Raw genomic sequence first — 20685 nt, 5'->3', positions numbered from 1 at the left:
GCAGTAGCTTGGCTCCCATCTGCTCTCTGTCTGGGAGTGTGTGTGTGTGCGTGATTAACCCCCCCCCCCCCCCCCTTCTTAAAGGGGGGGGGGGTGTTATAGCGAATACTTAATTTTTTTTAAACTGCCCACATTTAACCAAAAAATGTCTTAAGCTCTATGAGATGTTGGACATGAAAGCATGAGGCTATGTTTAAAAAAAAAAAAAAAAAAAACATAATACTTCCCTTACAGCCAAACATTAATTCACATTTTTCTATGCTGTCTTCTGCCGTAGCAATAGATAACTTGCTGTGATCGGGGCTTTAAGATTAAACGTGCACACAATTCAATTTACTTTTACTGCTAAACATTAGGCCATTCGTTAAACATGTAGGCTCAACTCAAGAAATGTGAACAACTCAATTAATTAAGCATTTTATTCATTTTCTGCTGTAACTTGAACAGTTTCATGTAGTACGCTCTGTGTTGCTTACTAAATGGGGTGTTTGAGCAATGTAGAGTTTGTTCACATGGTTTGTGAATGCTAATTCACTTTCTGTGTGAATTCAATTGGTTCCTTCCTTCATTGTGCTGCTTTGAATGTGGCACAGTCATCGAGTCTCTTAAGTGTAAACAGTATAGTTTAGTTTGTCATAGCCACCTTACCAATTTTGATTAAAATCCAGTGTTGCTGTAATTTTTAGTGGAATTGATGCAGGGATCAATAAAAATCACTGAAGTTAAAAGGGTCTAGCGCTGTTTAAATAAACCCAATCAGTGCTTCTACATTGGCTGTTGTGCTTGATAGTGGTTGCTATTCCTTTTGCATGACTTGATCATTGAATGTTCTGTAACATCTGAGAAACTAAAGTGTTGTGCTGTGCACTGCTTTGCAGAAAAAAAGGTTGATCTGATGCATTTTTGGTTTAGCTCCTTTAATTACACTGTTCTCTGTGTTCTCATGAGCCCTGGGAGACAGATCTCATCAAGCGGTCAATCACAAGCAGCTGGGCTGTAACAGCAAAGCAAGTTGATCCTGGAAACAAAATGGCTGTGCTGCTGTGACTCCTTTAGCATGGCTTGTTTCAAATTCCAGGGACGAAATCACAAAAAAGCACACTGTTTTTCAAATTTTAATTAATAACCTATAATTTAAAAAGTTGTTATCATTCAACCCTAGCCTGATCTTGTCAGGTGTCAGATCTTTAAGCATTCTCCATTACCATATTTGCTTATACTGCTGGATTTTTTTCTACTGATGGTTAATCAAAGTATATAGGGCACATGAATGCTGTTCAGATCCCCTGGTTTCCCCTTCCCCCTGCTATTTGTGTGTGAGCGGTGAGTGCTTGTCAGAATTGCCTCTCTGAATGGGGTGCTCCTGGTTAAACTGAGCTCTAAGCACTGAGGCTGCCTGGGGCTGGCTTTGCTGCTGTAGGACGTGTTCACTTGAATTAGAGGTGAACTTCCATATCGGCGGCTCCTGTCTGTGTAGAAAGACTGGATTTAAATTAGTGGGTGACTCTGTTGTTCGAGATAAAAGAAGTGTGGCTTTCTTTGTGTTCTCTCTCGTGAAGCCATGCTCTGTCACAAAGAAAACTGAACTGAAGAGACCAAAGATGCAATGGAAAATATGACAGTCACAAAGTTTTCATTTGAACTACAACATTATGTTAGTATTCAAGATGGAAATAAGTATGGCTGGCTATTGCTGTATAATTGGTGTGTTTGTATAGTTGACAACACCTCTTACAGAGTCTTCTTTTGTGCAGTTTTCTGTTCACGGGAAGACCCTTGACCAATGCAACCACTGGAGCTTGATATTGCCGAATGTCGGAAGCAAAGCAAGGCTGGGACTGATCAGTAGTACTTGGATTGGCGCACTGCATGGAAAGCACTGAACTTGGTAAAATAATTTCCATGTTGAAATAGCTGACGAGTATCTGTTCTGGGGTACCAAGGTATTTAGTAAGCAAGCGTTCTGGGTGGGACAGAATTGGCAACAAATGACACACCCATATCTCCTCAGATCCACTGTGCTGCTATTCTATGAGCCCTAAAGCGAGCACTTTGCAAATCTCAGGGAGCTAAACAACAATCTGTTTCAAATCAAAAGGCTGACGTTTTACAGTAAACCAGCTATAATTGCAGAGTCTGCATCCGGTTCTTTGGGTGTTGCCTAGATTAGGTACTGTATGCTGCTGATGATGTTTTTGTTTTTTTCTCATCTACAGCAGCTGGGTGTTTCAGTTTAGGCTCTGTGTTATTTTGCTGCAGATTACTAGTTGTGGCTTCCTGGACTTGGCTTTGAACCGTTAATTGAGAGTAGCAGCTTCAGCCCTCTTTAGTTTCCCCTGCCAGCTAGAGAAACAGCAGCAAACACACTGGGCTGGCTTTCAGCAGACTGCTCCCCCACACAGCCCTGTGCTTCTCTCCCTATCCTCAAGTTTCTTATGGAGTGCTTACTGCTGAATGGCTGAGGCTTCTGAAACCTGGTCGCATGTGAGAGTGGAAGACAAAAGTAGCTTTAATTTGCACTATTTGAAACTTGCTTTGCTTAACACCATAATATATATATATATATATATATATATATATATATATATATATATATATATATATATATATATATACACAGCTCTGGAAAAAATTAAGAGACCACTGCAAAATTATCAGTTTCTCTGGTTTTACTATTTATAGGTATGTGTTTGGGTAAAATGAACATTTTTGTTTTATTCTATAAACTATTGACAACATTTCTCCCAAATTCCAAATAAAAATATTGTCATTTAGAGCATTTATTTGCACAAAATAACGACTGGTCAAAATAACAAAAAAGATGCAGTGTTGTCAGACCTCGAATAAAGCAAAGAAAATAAGTTAATATTCATTTTTAAACAACACAATACTAATGTTTTAACTTAGGAAGAGTTCAGAAATCAATATTTGGTGGAATAACCCTGATTTTCAAGCACAGCTTTCATGCGTCTTGGCATGCTCTCCACCAGTCTTTCACATTGATGTTGGGTGACTTTATGCCACTCCTGGCGCAAAAATTCAAGCAGCTCGGCTTTGTTTGATGGCTTGTGACCATCCATCTTCCTCTTGATCACATTCCAGAGGTTTTCAATGGGGTTCAGGTCTGGAGATTGGGCTGGCCATGACAGGGTCTTGATCTGGTGGTCCTCCATCCACACCTTGATTGACCTGGCTGTGTGGCATGGAGCATTGTCCTGCTGGAAAAACCAATCCTCAGAGTTGGGGAACATTGTCAGAGCAGAAGGAAGCAAGTTTTCTTCCAGGACAACCTTGTACTTGGCTTGATTCATGCGTCCTTCACAAAGACAAATCTGCCTGATTCCAGCCTTGCTGAAGCACCCCCAGATGAGTCCAATTTTCAGCTTTGCCCAACACCTGGTCGTCTAATGGTTAGACGGAGACCTGGCGAGGCCTACAAGCCACAGTGTCTCGCACCCACTGTGAAATGTGGTGGAGGATCGGTGATGATCTGGGGGTGCTTCAGCAAGGCTGGAATCGGGCAGCTTTGGCATGAATCAAGCCAAGTACAAGGTTGTCCTGGAAGAAAATTTGCTTCCTTCTGCTCTGACAATGTTCCCCAACTCTGAGGATTGTTTTTTCCAGCGGGACAATGCTCCATGCCACACAGCCAGGTCAATCAAGGTGTGGATGGAGCACCACCAGATCAAGACCCTGTCATGGCCAGCCCAATCTCCAGACCTGAACCCCATTGAAAACCTCTGGAATGTGATCAAGAGGAAGATGGATGGTCACAAGCCATCAAACAAAGCCGAGCTGCTTGAATTTTTGCGCCAGGAGTGGCGTAAAGTCACCCAACATCAATGTGAAAGACTGGTGGAGAGCATGCTAAGACGCATGAAAGCTGTGCTTGTAAATCAGAGTTATTCCACAACATACTGATTTCTGAACTCTTCCTAAGTTAAAACATTAGTATTGTGTTGTTTAAAAATGAATAGTAACTTATTTTCTTTGCTTTATTCGAGGTCTGACAACACTGCATCTTTTTTGTTATTTTGATCAGTTGTTATTTTGTGCAAATAAATACTCTAAATGACAATATTTTTATTTGGTATTTGTGAGAAATGTTGTCAGTAGTTTATAGAATAAAACAAATGTTCATTTTACCCAAAAACATACCTATAAATAGTAAAACCAGAGAAACTGATAATTTTGCAGTGGTCTCAATTTTTTCCAGAGATTTTATTTATTTATATATAATGTAGACTCACACACATACACTACTGGTCAAAAGTTTTAGAACACCTCCATTTTTCCAGTTTTTATTGAAATTTACGCAGTTTAATGTCTCAGTGTACAGTAAAGCATAGAATAAATAAACAATTGGAGATAAAGAAATCATGGAATCGTTTTGTTTAACAAAATGTAATCTAAATTTTTGAACATCTCGTTCTTTTCTTCTAAGGTATTTCTGACATAGCCTGGAGGTATGTTTTGGGTCATTATCTTGCTGTAGGATAAACCCCTGACCAACTAGGCATACACCAGAGGGTATTGAATGGCGCTGCAAAATGCTGTGGTAGCCGTTTTGGTTCAGGGTGCCACTCACTCTGTGCAAGTCGCCTACTCTGGATCCAGCAAGAGCCCCAGACCATCACACTTCCTCCTCCATGTTTTTGACAGTTGGTGTCACATACCGAGGAACCATCCTTTCGCCTACTCAACAGCGTACAAAAACCCTGCGTGATGAACTGTAGATTTCAAATTTTGATTCATCATTCCATAAGACCTTCTTCCAGTCTTTCTTATCTGCCTCTTTCTTATTTTGCATCTTAGCAATGGCTTTCTTACTGCCACTCGACCTGTCAAACCTGCAGCTCGAAGTCTTCTCTTCACAGGTGAAACTGAGACTTGCTTACTTCGACCAGTGTTAAGCTGTGCTTGAAGCTGTTGTCCTGTGAGCTGCCTATCACGTAAGCTTTTGACTCAGAAACTTGTCTTTTGATTCTGTTGTGGCTTTGGGTCTGCCAGACCTCTTCCTGTCAGAGTTTCCTCCAGTTTCCAAGTGCCTTTTGATGGTGTAGGAAACTGTACTCACTGACACCTTGGCTTTCTTTGCAATTTCTCTAAAGGAAAGACCTACACTTTTAAGGGTTATAATGGTCTGCCTGTCTTCCTTTGTTAATTGCCTTTTTCTCGCCATTATGATAGCAATATACTACTTCCTGCAGTACAATACTGTCCAAATAATGCTTAAGAGGGTGTAGTAACACAGTCTGTTCCACCGCTGCTTTTATACAGACAGAGGGTTTGTAAGTAATCAACAAAAGTTGGGACACCTGTAGGAATTGTTAGCATCAACTTCCAAGGCTTAATTTACTTCCACTGCTGCAGAACAGCTGTAAGTTGTTAACCCATTACTTGTTCCCTGAAAAAGGCCTTTTTGTATAACTCTGAAATGTACATTATTTTTCAGTTTTTGGTAACCTAAACTTTTTTTTAACCTCTGGCAGTTTACCGCTTACCTTTGTACCATTTCAGGTTATTCACTGGACTTGAACTGCTTAAATTTCACTGGAAAAATGGGGGTGTTCTAAAACTTTTGACCGGTTGTGTGTGTGTGTGTGTGTGTCTGTATAAATTTATAATGCACAATTGTTTTACTTCTGATTGTCCCCCCAATTTAGAGTGTCCAATATTTTTTTCTCCTTGTTGGGTGCAGTTAAGCACCTAGCAAGCAACGGCAGCTCCTCAAAATGAGGCAGTGATGAGAAATACTTGAGGGAGTTGTCTGGGATGCAGAGCATGTCTTCTGATGTGTCTGTGTTATTTGACTAGCTATAAGGAGCAGTGTCCTGTTGCAGAAAACACCTCAAGTTAAATTTCCCCTTGGTTTTCCCCTTAAGTTTTCATTGAGTTTAAGGGTGTTGCATAAAGCTGCTTAACACATTTAAGTCAGCACCCTTGTTGAGGGAAAAAGTATCCTCAAATGTTATACTTAAAAGTAATAGTTAAGGTGTTTTATGCAACCAGCCCCAGATACTAACTCTGATTGTGCTAGAAGGAGCCAGGATACTGTATGCTGAGCGAAGTACACTTTGATTCTCTCATCCATCAATACAAGCGCTGGATTCGCAACTCCACTCGCCCTCTGCGTCATGCATTAACCCATTTACGGACATCCTAATCAATGAAAAAAGTGCACTTTTCTGATTGATTACCTACTGTTTTGTAGCAGCACACTGCAGTTGCTTTTATTATATATGATATTATGGTTAAGGCTGTAACAGTAATCAGAATCCTAACCTGCATAGTATTTTACTAAATATTTAGCCAGAAAATTCAGTTTTATGAGGAACTTGCATAGATTTTTCACTCTAGAAGTATCCTGAGGCATTCCAAACCACTGCAATTCAATACTGCATTTGAAAATAAATCCAAAAGGAAGATACAAAGTAAAAAACTAAATTCTGATTTTAATCTTGAATGTATCTGATATTTTAAATGGTTAATAACCATTTATAATGAAGGTTTTATATATTAAACATAGACTTATAGCTTTATTGTGGTACACAGTTAAAATAAAGATGGTCCGTAGAGAACCCTGGTGAAGGTACGCAGGGTTCTTGTGGTGTTTGTGGCGACATGTAACCCACTCTGACCCCCCCCCCCCCCCCCCCCCCCCCCCCCCCCCCCCCCCCCCCCCCCCCCCCCAAACAGAGGCTCGGCTATGGCCAGACCTTCCAGCCAGGCAAGTTCTGTGACACTGGCGGCGTGTAAAGCAAAGAGATCACAAATCAGTATTGCCTGGGAGCCTTTATCCGAGGCAGTGGGGAATCTCAGAAGAATACCCATGATTTCATAACTGCACTTGTAATCTGCTTGGGAAACTCTCTTTAGACTTGTAACAGACAAGGAAATGTAATTGCTGCTGATTCGATGCTTGTTAGTGTGACTGGTGCATTGCATATTTCTTCCCTTTTATCTCTTTTACATGCTTTTGATGTATTTATCCAAAACCAAACATGATTATTGACACTTGACATGGTGCAATAAAACCTAAGCCATGCACAAGATGGCCAATGTGGCTGGCTTATATTCTTTAACCTTAGTGAGTCTGCTCTCAATAGCCCACTGACAGTCATTGCAGTTAAACACTATTTAACTAATAAGGAATGAATAGCCACTATAAGCAGAATGTAATCAATGCTAAAACATATTTATCAGAGTCAATTCTCATTGGTGCATTTTCCAGATCTACAAAAGATGGAATAATATTGTCTCTTAATTCCAGGTTTGTAACATGTAGCCTGCAGTATAGTGCTGGGTCGAACACGTGTTTTTCATCATATCAAAATTATTCAAATATTCTTTCCTTTTTTATTTAACTGGAAAAAAAATATTCATACGATACCACAATCTCTCAAATACCCCAGCATTACTGATTTAAAGAAAGAGGACGAACGCTTTTTGCAGTAAGATGTGTAATATTTATTTCAGACATAATTTATGCATTGGTTTCCTTTGCATCTTTCTGATAGTCATTTATAAATTCATTTAAATGAATGAATCCGAACATGGTCTTTTTCACCATCAAATGCATTTCAAGCAGTGTTTGTTTGAATATTCAAATATCCCAGCACTACTGTACAACCAAATAAGATACTACATAAGAAGAGCCCCCAAATGGTGAGAAACTCAATCCAGCCCCCAGAGAGGCAGAGGTCTGGCTCACTGTAGCCAGAGACTGCAGAGTCATACGCCAACCTGCTGGGTCTGACAGCAGCACTAAATAATTTAGTGTCAGGAGAAGTAATGAGTATGTAATGAGTCTGCAGTGAAGCACTTGTTCACAATATGCTGAGAGGTGCACAAAGCACCCCCCAATACAAATAAAGCCCCCCGACTGTGATGGATTACTCTACTTCTTATTTCCCGTGACGTTTACGTGTTTTATTCACAGTCAAGAGTGTCTCTGTGTCAGCCCCATTCCATATTCATCCATATTTTTCTATTCCGTAAACAATAGAAATCTGTCCTGCTTTATTAGCTTGTGATGTATGTACTCAATTGCAATATCAAATACAGTGCTCCCCCTTTTTAAGAGGCTTCTTGTGAAGAAGGTCGCTCGACTCTGCTTGTTTATTTTACTTCGGAGCAAATTGTTTTAAATTCAAATGCCATTATTTACAAATTGCTGTTGCTTCTTGGGGCCTAATTTTTAAGAAAATTAATTAAATGGGGGTCTTGTTTGTGGTGCTTATAGGTAGTTACTGTCCTTTTTAAGTGGGCTAGTGAGGATGAGAGTGCTTAGTAAGGAACTGGATTTTAAAGTCTTGGTTACCAATCCTTTGAAAGGGGAGGGGGCTGTGATATTGTTGATAGCATAGAAATAGGTTATAAAATTGATTTAAAGCTTTGGTTAGCACTTTGTAAAGGAGGGCCAGTGATGATTGTTTGGGTTTAGTAAGATAACTGATTTTAAAGCCATGGTTAATTCTCATTTAAAGGGATCCAGTGATTAATGCTATTAGAGAAGAGAAGGGTTTTTTTTTTTTTTTGGTTAGCAATATGTTCAATGTGGCCAGTTGTGAATGTTGCTCATGCTAATCCAGTAAGTAATGTATTTTATCAAAAGCTGGGAATGTCTTCTTGATGCTGTCTGGGCATGTATACTTTGTCCTGTAAGCCCAGGGATTGAGGGATATTTAATGCCTGTCCCTGCAGAGAGCGGAGCAGAAGTCTAGTGATTTACAGACTTGCCCAGGAACACAGTGAAGCCGGAACTCGGGCATTTCACACGATTGACTCAAACTGAGCTGAAAGAGAAGAGGAGCAGAATAATAGATCAAAGATAGAGGGGGAGCAGCGTTATCTGAGAGAATTCTGAGCTTCAAATGCCATTTTAATGTTTCATGTGTGTTTGTTTTTAATTAAGGCGCTAAATGTTTAGTTGAGTAAAAGTTTATACCTTTTGTCTATACAAGTCATTTACTTTTTTAACTATTATAAAATGGCTTGGATAAATTAAACTCTGATTGGCTGAACACAATCACATGACCGTGCAGTAAGAATTGTCTTACTGCACGACTGGGGGTGAATCGCATGTTCTGATTTTAAGCTGTCTTTGCTACTGCGGATTCAACGACTTGTAGCCTCCATTTATGTAAAGCACTTGCAGTATGTTTTGTCACAGCTTGATTTTCGTTTGTAATCCACAGGAACATTACATGCTGTAAAAAAACTGTGCCACCACTTTCATGAAATGTTCCCTTTGGATATTTTTCACTTCTCTGCTTAGCAGTGGTATTTGCCACTTTGCTTGCACTTTCTTTCGCCCTTTTTTCAACCGATTTCACTCCACAAACTTCCACTCCACTCATGTGCACACTTGCTTGCTCTGCTACAAATCTTAATGACTCACCTACATAGCTACATGTAAATGCTGTGTGCATACACAACCAATTAACACATACTCGCAGGTAGGAAAAAATAAAGGAAGCTCCTGATCAGATTCACAGTTTCCGTGACCTCCATGACAAAATCATAGCCTTGTGCATGACTGCTTCACTGACTGTGTGGGAGATTCTGGAGGAGTTAAACTAGTGTTGAGAAGTGACACAGGCAGCATATTTGGAGGAATCAAAATAAAGGTGAAGAGCACGGTACATTGTACTAGGGGAAGTGATTTCAAATGTCAACTTTACTTTCCAACGTGTATGAAACATGTAAATAAGCAGTAATGTTTTTAGTGTTAGTTTTTTTTTTTTCTAGTTTTCCTCTGCAGGAAAATGCATCCAAACTGCACTCTGAAAAATAACCTTAAATAGTTTTTTCAAAAAATGTGTAGCTTCTAAAGACAAGTAATAGGAACAGTTTTGCACTAGAAGGATACATGCAATAAAATGTAGTTTAAAATCTGATTTATTATTATTATTATTCTTTTTATTTATTCTTTTAATATAAAATCAACGTAGAGCGATTTTTCTAAGCGCAGGAATCCTCTCCGGAGTCTGCGGTAAGACCCATCTTACCATACTTCTGTGTGGTTGAAGGCATTTAGCCTTTGGCCTCGTGCCTCACAAAGCACCCAGGCATGTGTAAGATATGTCTTGCTATAAACCCTGTTGTGTGTTATTGCATACATTTTCCACTAACTGAAAACCTATCTGAAAACTGCCAACGAATCTATAGTAGTATGCAACTGCATCCTTGTGCTATGTGAAAGTCAGTTTAATTGCTAATACTAACATGGCTTCATTGTTAGGAAGAGGGGGACATGGCATTTTGAATTCATGTCAACCAGATAGGAATTGTTTTGAGTGTAAAACATTTTTACTTAGCATAGCTTTATTCAGTAAGCAACTTGGATACAAAATAATAAGAAGTTACTGAGAGTTGGGGCGTGTACATGTACACGCATGTAGGTCATGGTTATTTACTTTTCATTGCATTGGTGGCTGTGAGTTTGTCTTTTATAGTCCCAGTAAGGGAGGTGTAAGTTACAATACATGTTGACAGTGTAGACCAAGGATTACAATGAAACTGGAACCCCTTCAATGTGTAGCACATGACTGATTCAGTCACAATACAAATTGTTATGAATAAGAGCTGCTGTGTTGCACTTTTGCAAGTCCATATAAACAGCACATTGAACCATTAGGCTGTCTCATCAGCCAGTAGATTTCCATCACTAATTACCCTGAAGGAATTAGAGCAGATAATCAGGGATGACTCGCGCCCTATTGACAGTGTTACGGTAGATGTAGTGTGCGGATCTGGGTTGAATGTGACCTCCTGAATCCAATTTATTTCATGTCTGAACTCTAAACTATTGCGTGAAATTGTTTAAAAATCAGCCGGGTTGTTTTCATTCACTCACGAGACAAGTGCGTATACTTCTATCCTGTTCAAATATATTTTAAAATAAACAGTATTTTAAATAACGGTTGCCAATAACACCTATCCCAAAGACTTCAGAAAAGCAGCGGGATTACGCAGTGTTCAGTGAGTTTCTACCTGGACAGGAAGAAAGCAAAGGTGAGGGCTGCTCTACAGTGTGATTCCTTCAGAGGCTTTTGATGGTGAAACAGGTGAGAAATTAGAACTTCAACTGTTCAATGACAAGGGGACAGGCGAATATGGCACTGCACCAATGGCATTGACAATTCAGTGTTTGTTCTGCTAAAATTAGTTTCCTTGCTTATAAACTTGGAAATGGTTAATACTGAGGCAAGGAGTCTGACCATGTGTGAGACTGATTGAGACGGAGCCTTTTCAGCAAAGAGTCTGCAGTCACTGTAGCTTATCGAATCCAGCATTGCCTGGAAAATAGTGCCACAGTACAGCCAGCATCATCAGGAACTCTGTTTCTCAAGGCGATCCAGAGGAAAAAAACCTGTGACTTACAGAATTAATCGCAGAGCGATTCCCGTTTCTGCTGCTTGTGTTGTCATTGGCATAGGCACACCAATACAGACCTATAGAAATTTATTTTAAGTTTTATAGTCATCATAAGGATATTGCCAGCTGCAAGCAATACTTCTAGGCAATGTATATACTAGGACGATATACATTAAAAAAAAATGCCTGCATGTTGATACAGTTATGGAATTCTAGCAGTAATCTGAGGACCTGTAAGGTTCTTTACAACACAGAATTACCGGTGCTAAAATGCAGAGATGTCAAAGTGATTTCTAACCCAGTGGACAGGCAGTAGAGTTTATTGAGTAATTGAGGCCCTGATGTGATCTGTGCCCAGGGCCTGACTGTGGCCAGACTGAGGGCAGCAGTAGTTTTTTTAGCTGTCCTCAAACCCTCCTTTCCACAGGCTTGGGGCCACATTTAATCAAGCACATACATACATCTCTCTTTTAATACCTTTGCTGAGATTTATTTCCATACTCTATTTAATGCAATAGTCTGTTTGAGTAATGGGGAGGGGAGTCCTCCCAAGAAGCTGGAACAGAGACCAAAGAGAGTCCCCCTGCACGATGGAGACCCCTTTGCTGTAGGCGTGCCGGTTCCAGCAAGAGCAGTGGCTTGGAGCTTAGCAATAAGAACATGCAAAAAGCTTATATAATGACCTTCCTTTGAGCACCCTACCTATGGAGCGCCCTTGAATTGAATTAAAGGTGTAGTACGGTCTCCATTCCCTAACTGTACAAAGCTAGAACCATTATTAGGTACCATAGTATAATTCAAGGCCTCTCAAAGCGACACTTAATATTACATTTTGGGAATATTTAATTTCTTACCTGCTAAGTAAACTCTTTTGTTTGTGTTTTGTAATCGCAGCTTAGAGCAGCTGCTTAGTTCAGGTGGCTGTGCCAGAGAGACACTGATGGCTTTCAATGGAAAACAGACTAGCTAAAAAATACTGAGTGACCTGTGCCCAGCAAATTCTGCAAGTGGAAATGGACGTGTCTTGTCCAGCATTGCAGGTTTGGCCGCTGTGCAGCACTAGTCACACGTTTCACACGTCTGCAGACTTGATCAGTTATGACCCGACTGCGACCAGTTGTTCTTGCTTTCCTGTGCTGGTTTCCTGCAAACGTCGACACACTGGTCAATGCAGACACTACTTTGAGGGGCAAGCTCGTTGCACAGGCCTCTACTATCAATCCCCTTGTGCAGCAACTGAAATGATTCAGATTTCCCGTTATTGTAGCTGAACAGCACTTGTATAGCTCCAGTGGAACTTCATCTGTCCCAATACTTGCTGCATTCATTGCAGACTAGAGATTTTTCTATTTTTACTTATGTTCTCTAAGCAGATTTTTTGCATACTGAGCTCCCTTTTAGCACTGCAGCAGGTTTGGTGTTTTCAATTAGTATTTAAGGCCGCTATAAAAATAGTTTCCTGTTTCACATTGGGTATGGCAGAGGGGTTTCATTATTATTTATAGGTGTTAAACAAACAGAACCACTGCTTCAGTGTAATGGTGTGGAAACAAACGAGAATGAACTACAATGAAGAAATAGCAACCGTGAAAACCGCAATCAGCTACAATCCACTACAAAGCAAACAAGTCTTCCGTGTACTAATGTGTACACAGTAAAGATAGCTTTTATAGCACTGTTTTCTCTTAGAAAAAAATACCTAATACTAGAAATAAACAACTACCAGCTGACTGACCTTGAATTTAAATTCCAAAGTTGGAAATTTAATTCTGCATTCTCAGAAAAGAAAATGGTGCTAACGTTCCCTGCTGTGTTTTAAATATAAAAAGTAAATTACTAAAACTAGCCTTTCCCTTGGAGGTGGATTTCTCTTGCTTATGGAAGGCAGTGTCTGCCCTGGAGCCCTGCTTGTTGACAACTCCCTTCCCTCTCCAATTCCCTAGGAGAACACTAACTAATTGTGTCTGCTCTGGCTGGAGGTTGGCTCTTTGTCCGAAGCGACATTCCAAACATTTCCGTGCATCTGCAGGAGCAGGGGAGCTCAGATCTAATCAAGGAGAGGGAATGGGATGTGTTCTCTCTCTCTGTCTCTCTCTCTCTCTCTCTCTCAATGTAAAAAACTGCAGATATGAAAACTTAGTGTTATACAGGTACCATATGTATTCAAATGAACGCCACCCTTGAAATATACGCCGCACTCAGTTACCAGATTTGTAATATATGCCACACTCTACAAGAAACAAATAAACAGGAAACAAATTTACCAAGGTCTCCACCTTGAAAACCATACCACTCTTAGTGGAATGACAACTTTTAAAACTTTACTTCCCCAGCTGGGTTTAATATATGTTTATGTATTTGCTATGTGTCTAAATTAGCTCAATAGGTTTTAGAATAGGAAACAAGCCAGTGAAGGTGTGTGTTCAATTTACTCTCCAGGTGAAATGGCCCAGGAAGTGCAAGGTAGTTAGATTTATTTAACCCAGTGTACCACATTTCATCAAAGTGAAAAATATATTTTGACTAATACATGTGTTTCTTTCAAAACTGCACATGTGAGACCTATGTAATGAATGTCTGTCAGTGGCAGAGGAAATGTTTAGAACTATTTGGTTACCTACTTTTTGCTTTTAATGATGCAGGGACCAACTCGTAATGAAAAGCAACTGCAGAACTAAAGTGTAAACTGTACTGTACAGTTTAGTTTAGTGCAGGTATTATACACTTTTACACATGTTTCTAAACATGCCATACCATATTGTATTTATAATGATGTGTGGTACAGCCATCTGAAATTTCTGTGTATTAGATAGTTTGTACTTTATGGCTTGGATCAGATGGAAATGACATCACATTAAAACTATTATTACTGTTTAATTAGTCTTATTTAACTATAAACGATAAATAATTTAGTGTATGGTTCTGTACACGTGAAACTCACCCACTTGTGGAGTGTCTATCGGCTTGTATCGCACAGCACCCTATACTATGTTCTATATATAGTGTCCTTTCTGTGCAAGCAACCAGGACTCTATCTACAAACTCAATTCCTGCAAAACAAACTGTAGTCAAAACTTGATAATAAAGACCTGTCTTCAACCTAACCTTAAAAATATCAACTATGTGAAGAGCATGGCAGCTAAAAACCTTGGAACCACAGCTCTTTAGTCGAAACCTAGGAGACTGCCAGCAGGCAGCCAGGGATATAGGGAAGCTCAAATAAACACACCCAAGGCCTAATAAGTGAGAATAGTTCAATTGATTCCCCTGAGTCATAGGTCAGTTTTAACTACAGTGGTCTAGCTGCAGTCAGGCATGAGACCTACTTAATTATAATTACTTTAAGAAGCTGCAGATTGCAGTGATACGGTGGCTCACACAAAGTAAGAAAATAGAGAGTTTCACCTTGAAGCCCAGACCCTCAGGATAGAAGGTGTCTGGTGTTTTAAAATTCAGCTGCAATGTCTTTTACAGTCGGTCTGCAAAGGCTGGCAAGAGCACAGCAGTGTCCTGAAGCTGGGAGTAGCTGTATCTGTCTCCAGCATTCTTAAATATGCAATCCTGTCCACCCTCCACTCGCACAGCAAGCATCCCACCAAAGAAAACACACTCCTCCATCTGCAACTATTCCGTCTGATGAAAAGAAAACACATGACCTTGTGATTAAAGCTGAGGGACTGGGAGAGGGAGAGAGGGAGGCAGTGTGGCCTAGTGGTTGGAGCGGCAGGACTGGGATGGAGGCAGCGTGGCCGAGTGTTTGGAGCAGAGTGACTGGGAGAGAGTGTAAGGCAGTGTGGCCTAGTGGTTAGAGCGGAGGGATTGAGAGGCAATGTGCTGTAGTGGTTAAAGCTGAGTTACTGGGAGGAAAAGCAAAGATGCTTTAAACTTTAGCTACAGCTAAAGATATTAAGCTTACCGTGCATCTTCTGTGTGTGTTAAGAACTGATTGCCGTTTCTAATAATCCTAATAATTTGCATATTGATTTCCATTGTTGATTGTTTCCTCTGTCCGCAGCCTGGGTGATCAGTTCTATAAGGAGGCTATTGAGCACTGCCGCAGCTACAATGCCCGTCTGTGTGCAGAGCGCAGCGTGCGGCTGCCCTTCCTCGACTCCCAGACCAGGGTGGCACAGAACAACTGCTACATCTGGATGGAGAAACGCCACCGGGGACCAGGTGTGCACAAGGGAAGGGGAGCGGTGTACTCACTCCCCCTGCTTCATTGTCAGGGCTGAGCTGGCCAGCTGTTTTCATAGGAGCAGAGACTAACAGTTAACCACACTATTAAAGGCAAACTATTGTCTCCCTGACTTAATTATAAAGTCGAGGTAAAACTAAACATAGACAAAAGGGTTCGATAAGAACAAAATATTTGTTCTGTTGTTTATTGAATTGTGTGCATTCATTCTTTAAGTTGACATAAAAAGTAGGGGGTGGAATGAGGTCACCAGAGATGGAACAGACAGATAGCATTCCACGGCCAGCTGGGAATTTATCTGAGAGCTAGTTACCGACGGGAAATGATAGAAACCGGGCACAGAATGACATTAGAAAAAAAAAAAAAAAACTCCAAAAAACACTCCAATGACATTTTGAATTCTTTAATGTTTTATTACAGCAATTATCAGAAGCATGACTTGTGTGGTGTATATTTTATATCACTTCATTAGCCCAAAAAGTAATTAGTAAGTAATTAACTACCAGCACTTCAATGGTAATATAGCAGGAGTTTGAAGCTCACATTGTTGGTCGTGTGTGTTCAGGGTTGGCGTCTGGACAGATGTACACGTACCCGGCTCGCTGCTGGAGGAAAAAAAGACGATTGCACCCTCCTGAAGACCCCCAGCTCCGCCTCTGTGAGCTCAGACTGGGTGAGTGAGGGGGTGGGGGAAGGAACGGAGGAGGGAATGGGAAAGAGTACTAGGCAGAGCAAACATATACGCTGGAGTAACTAAACTGAAACATGTTCCACCCCCTCTATATAATGCTACAGGTGCACTCCACTTATAACCAGTGAATTCTGTTTACAGTGTATTCAAGTGAAAAGCACCTGCATTTCAGTGGGAAGTTCTTCTGCTTAAAACGGACTCGCTTATAAAGTAAGTGCTGTATTTTTTACTGCCTGTAACGTGCTGCGTCTTGGGACAGTAAACCAGTTTAAAATAAAAAATAAAAAAAAAATGAAGACAACTGCACAAGCTTGTGTTGTGAAAGCGCCTCTGTGCAAACGGTTAGAAGTGGTGAAGGTAGACATACAGATGCACGCATCGAGAGAGAGCAGGGCAGGGGGTTGCTGCAGAGAGGCCCAGTGTGCAGGCCTGCCCCAGTCCCTCAGACCACAGCGAAGAACGGGCTGCACTTTGATGTGACACACAGCACAGTTAGACCAAACATTTCTACATAGCTTAAAGGGTATTCGTATGAATATCAGATCGTAACTGACGTATCATTCTTCTTGTATGCTGGGGGTGTTGCAGGGGAACAGGTTAATGGTGTGGTGGGGCTTTAGAAGTGATTCTGAGAGCTTTATTTGAGGACACAGGGGTGCTTTAAACGTCTTAGTTTTAAAAAGTCACAAGGATGTGATGACTGAAACAGAAAATGATACAAAATTAATTTTTAAACAGCAATAATATTTAATACCCATACCAAGTGACTCTGTAAAGGTAGTATATATTTCTCAAAAAACATTTGACCAGTATTAACTGTTTCCACACTAAGAAACTCCACTGATAAAGTAGTTTAATAAGACAGGGTCTGGTTAACTGGTCTGCTGTGTTAAGTGGATTTGTTTTTCTTAAACTGCACTAGTAGTCTGCAATTTCTTCCACCTAGCTACAGTGTATCTAAAAGGCCTTTTTCAGGTGGACAATATGGGCAAAGCCAGATTTGTCCAGTTCTGTAGGCGTCCTGAATCTTTTTGGATTTCCTGGGTGTCTGAAAGCGTGTTGGCCAATCCCCCAAGCTTTGTGCTGTCTGCAAATGTCACACGTTTTCTAATTATCCCTATGGGAAGCTTTATAAGGCACAGCAGTAACATTGTTTAATGCAGTAGGAAGGGTACAGCTTGAGAGAGGTTGTTTATAACACAACTGAACCTATTCAATATAAAAGTGGAGATGTTGAAACATGTTTGTTTTTTGGCGCTGGTGTGTTTTATTATTTGCAGTACTGGCCTCTTTATGAAGAATATGTAATAGTGGTTTGCTTGGCCCGGCAGCTCCAGCTTGACTCTCGTGCGTTTTCTGTTAAACTTTTTTTTTTTTTTGTCCTGTCTCCTGTCCTTCAGATAAGAAGCTCAAAGCAGTGGTTGTAATCTAACCTTGAGTCTGGGTGATACTGATAGAATCAGGAGTAACGCAGCTGCAAGAAGCGTTTATTTTTAAATTTAAAAGTACCAGCTTTGTTTAGCTTTTTTTTACAAATTAGAAACCTGGGGAAGTGAAGTTAAATCGGTTTACTGATTTCTGTGGATAAAAAGTCAATGGACAATTGTGCAGTAAAACAGATACTTAAATATTTGAACAAGCACTGCTTGAAATGTATTTGGTTGGGAAAATTACCATATTCATATTCAATCAAGAACAGAATTCATGAATGACTGCATCGCAAAGATAGCTTGGAAAGGAAACCAGCACGTAAAAGACATGTTGGGGCGTTGGGGTTATTTTACTCCCAAGAGCAAATTATACTTTTTTTTTTTTTTTTCCCCAGCTAATTCCGAATTAAGGAATATTTTAATATTCATTTACATTTTGAAAGAACATTCATGAAAAGCCCATGCTCCTCTCAACACTAACAGACAGTTTCGTTCAATTGGACCAGTTAAAGAAAATGAATATGTAGTTACTAGGTAATGGGGCCATCTGGCTTTGGAGGCACCTGTCTATCAATAGGTATTGGCGATACTTTTTTAATGATTGCTCTAATTTTCTATTCACAGACTTGATGGGAGATTTGTATGTCACCTTTATTATTCCATTGTTAATGGGGGTGTTTTAATAAAGGATGCCTGGGAAACACTGTGGAGCTAACCTTGTGTGCTTGTGGAATCCGCTGTGCTGGAACAGTCTGCTCTATTTTCAGATTGATTTCCCGGGGGAGAGCTGTCTGGTTACTGACAGCTGAAAGTCAACGAGCACAGACACAATAGCAAGCACTGCAAGGCTTCAGTATGGCTGTGCATTTAATAAAGAGCGTGTACTACACAGGCCAGTGTGCGCTCTGTTAAAAGGGTGTATATCTTCAAATGTAATTTTATCAAAGGGATTTTTGCTGGTTTCTTTTAGTCGGTTATTCATGTAGGTTATATATCCCACGAGAGTGTGGAATTAAAGTGACAGGTAATTAAACTGGGCATCAAAAAATATATAAATAATAAAATAAATTAGGCATTGAAGAATTATTTCAATTATTTCAAGTGAAAAGCAGACAGAAAAAAGGAAATGGAATGTGTGTGTGAGAGAGACGGAACTACTACCTAGAGAGAAAGCCGCAGTTAAAACATGCCAATAAATGATTAGATTGATCTCTTTTAATCAGCTTTTTTTTTTTTTTTACCGTTATCTTCCCCTCTTCATGATGCTTGCAGTCATTCTGTTCTGTCGCCAAGATTAATTATATTCATTATTTTTCTACCTGATTCTGAGCTTAAATTCTCTTATAATTCTTGTATAATCGGGAAGCACAGACTAAGACCAAGCGGTAAATGTTTATAGCATAAAAGCAGTGATTGTGAGCTCCATGTTGGAAATAACACCAACTCGAAAAGGGTGTTTTGAAGCTACCCCGGCACCCTTTTATAATACAGTATCTGCTCGTGCAGTTTGCCAGTCTGTTCAGTGGGGATTATTCACACCACAGCTATCCTTGCTGTTTGTACAGAAGCCCTGGGTTGCACTTGAATACTAATGCAGTAACCTTTCCCCTTCTCCAGCCCAGGGCAGGACACAGAGGGAATTTGTTGACTGTCTTCTTGAATCAGATCTCAGTCCCGTTAGGGTGTGGTGGAGCTGTCTGTACCTGGACCAGTCCTAATAAAATGACACATACACACATGCACAAGTTTATAAATGTATGAAAATTTATATTTACCATACATTACCTTACAAAGGTGCCGCTCACATTAACAAAAATGGGTGCAGAGTAGGAACAATTACCTTAAAGGGCCACTGTAATGCAAATGAATATGTAACCATTTCAATAGAAAGCATGTTAATTAAAGCTTTTGATGCATTTTCAGCCTCTCCTTGAGCAGTATATCGTATAAAAACCATTAAAACAAATTTAATGTATTGGAGCTCTCTTCCGTCGTTGACTCGCTCTGTAGTCGCACAGTATTCTATTGAGCGGGTGTCCCGTTCCTATATTATGCAGCCAGTGTTTAGTTATGGCTGCCCTTTGTTGGTTTAAAGGCTTAGGCACACAAAAATACTTTTTGTTACTGTTTTTCCTTTTGTTATTTTTGCACCTGAACGCTTTGCATTCTGACATAATTCACCCTGCCAACTTCACTGGTGTGGGTTGCTGTCAATGATACGATGTAACAGTGGCGTTTGAAAGGTTTCAGTATGGCAGGGACCTGCATTTCCAACTGACAAAAAAATTTAAATACTGGCCAAACGCTTGACTACTTAACAAAATTGCCGCAGCAAGATCCATTTGTTATATATTTACAGAGCATTTAGAGAGCCTTGTTGTTTTGATTACAGTTCCTCTTTAAAATCAGCAAAATTTGTACACGTAGTAAAAACTGTGGCAATAGACCAATTTTATTTCTGCAAATATGGCAGTTCAGTTAAAGGTGAAACAGCTTCCCTTGTAAATATTTCTTGTCCTTTGCTTTACTTTGAACTGGGGCCTCTAATGTGTGCTTGCTGTGAGAATTCTGTCTGAAAGAATCCCCAGTGGTCATTTTGCTGCTGCTGCTGTATTTCAGAGGGAGAGCTGCCTCAGAGGAAGGAGGGCCAGTCGGCTGAGGGGACCACATTGGAGGCCCTGCTGAGGGGAGAGGGGCTGGACAAGAACAACTCCAAGGACGAGGAGAGCCTGCTAGAGATCCAGGTCAGATACCCCAACACACACACACGAGGCTTGGGTGATAGAAGAACTCGCTTGTCTCATGTAGTTCACCCCTCAGAGCTGTGAAGGGAAGCTCTCATGGAGCCTGCCAGCCTCTTCATATTCCTGAATAGACCACATGTGTTACAGCTCTTAGGTACCATTGCACAATACAGTTTTGAGGAATAAAATGAATAACAAATGTCCCACCTGGCCGTTCTGTATTGGTTGTCAATAGAACAC

General features: G+C 40.3%; 1 protein-coding gene across 3 annotated transcripts in view; it reads left to right on the top strand.

The window, feature by feature from the left end:
• The window catches only part of LOC121330200 (zinc finger protein DPF3-like), a 69548-nt gene that overhangs the window by 9837 nt on the left and 39026 nt on the right, over positions 1–20685 (top strand). For all 3 annotated transcript variants that reach the window (XM_041276540.1, XM_041276542.1, XM_041276541.1), the window contains exons 2-4: positions 15398–15558; positions 16146–16253; positions 20321–20445. In XM_041276540.1, coding sequence (XP_041132474.1) covers positions 15398–15558; positions 16146–16253; positions 20321–20445 — 394 coding nt within the window. The remainder of the gene's footprint in view (positions 1–15397; positions 15559–16145; positions 16254–20320; positions 20446–20685) is intronic.

This window comes from Polyodon spathula, chromosome 17 (genome assembly GCF_017654505.1).
Source record: "Polyodon spathula isolate WHYD16114869_AA chromosome 17, ASM1765450v1, whole genome shotgun sequence".
Classification (NCBI taxonomy): domain Eukaryota; kingdom Metazoa; phylum Chordata; class Actinopteri; order Acipenseriformes; family Polyodontidae; genus Polyodon; species Polyodon spathula.
Note: the sequence above shows the minus strand (reverse complement) of the source record. Positions and strands in the feature narration are given on the sequence as shown.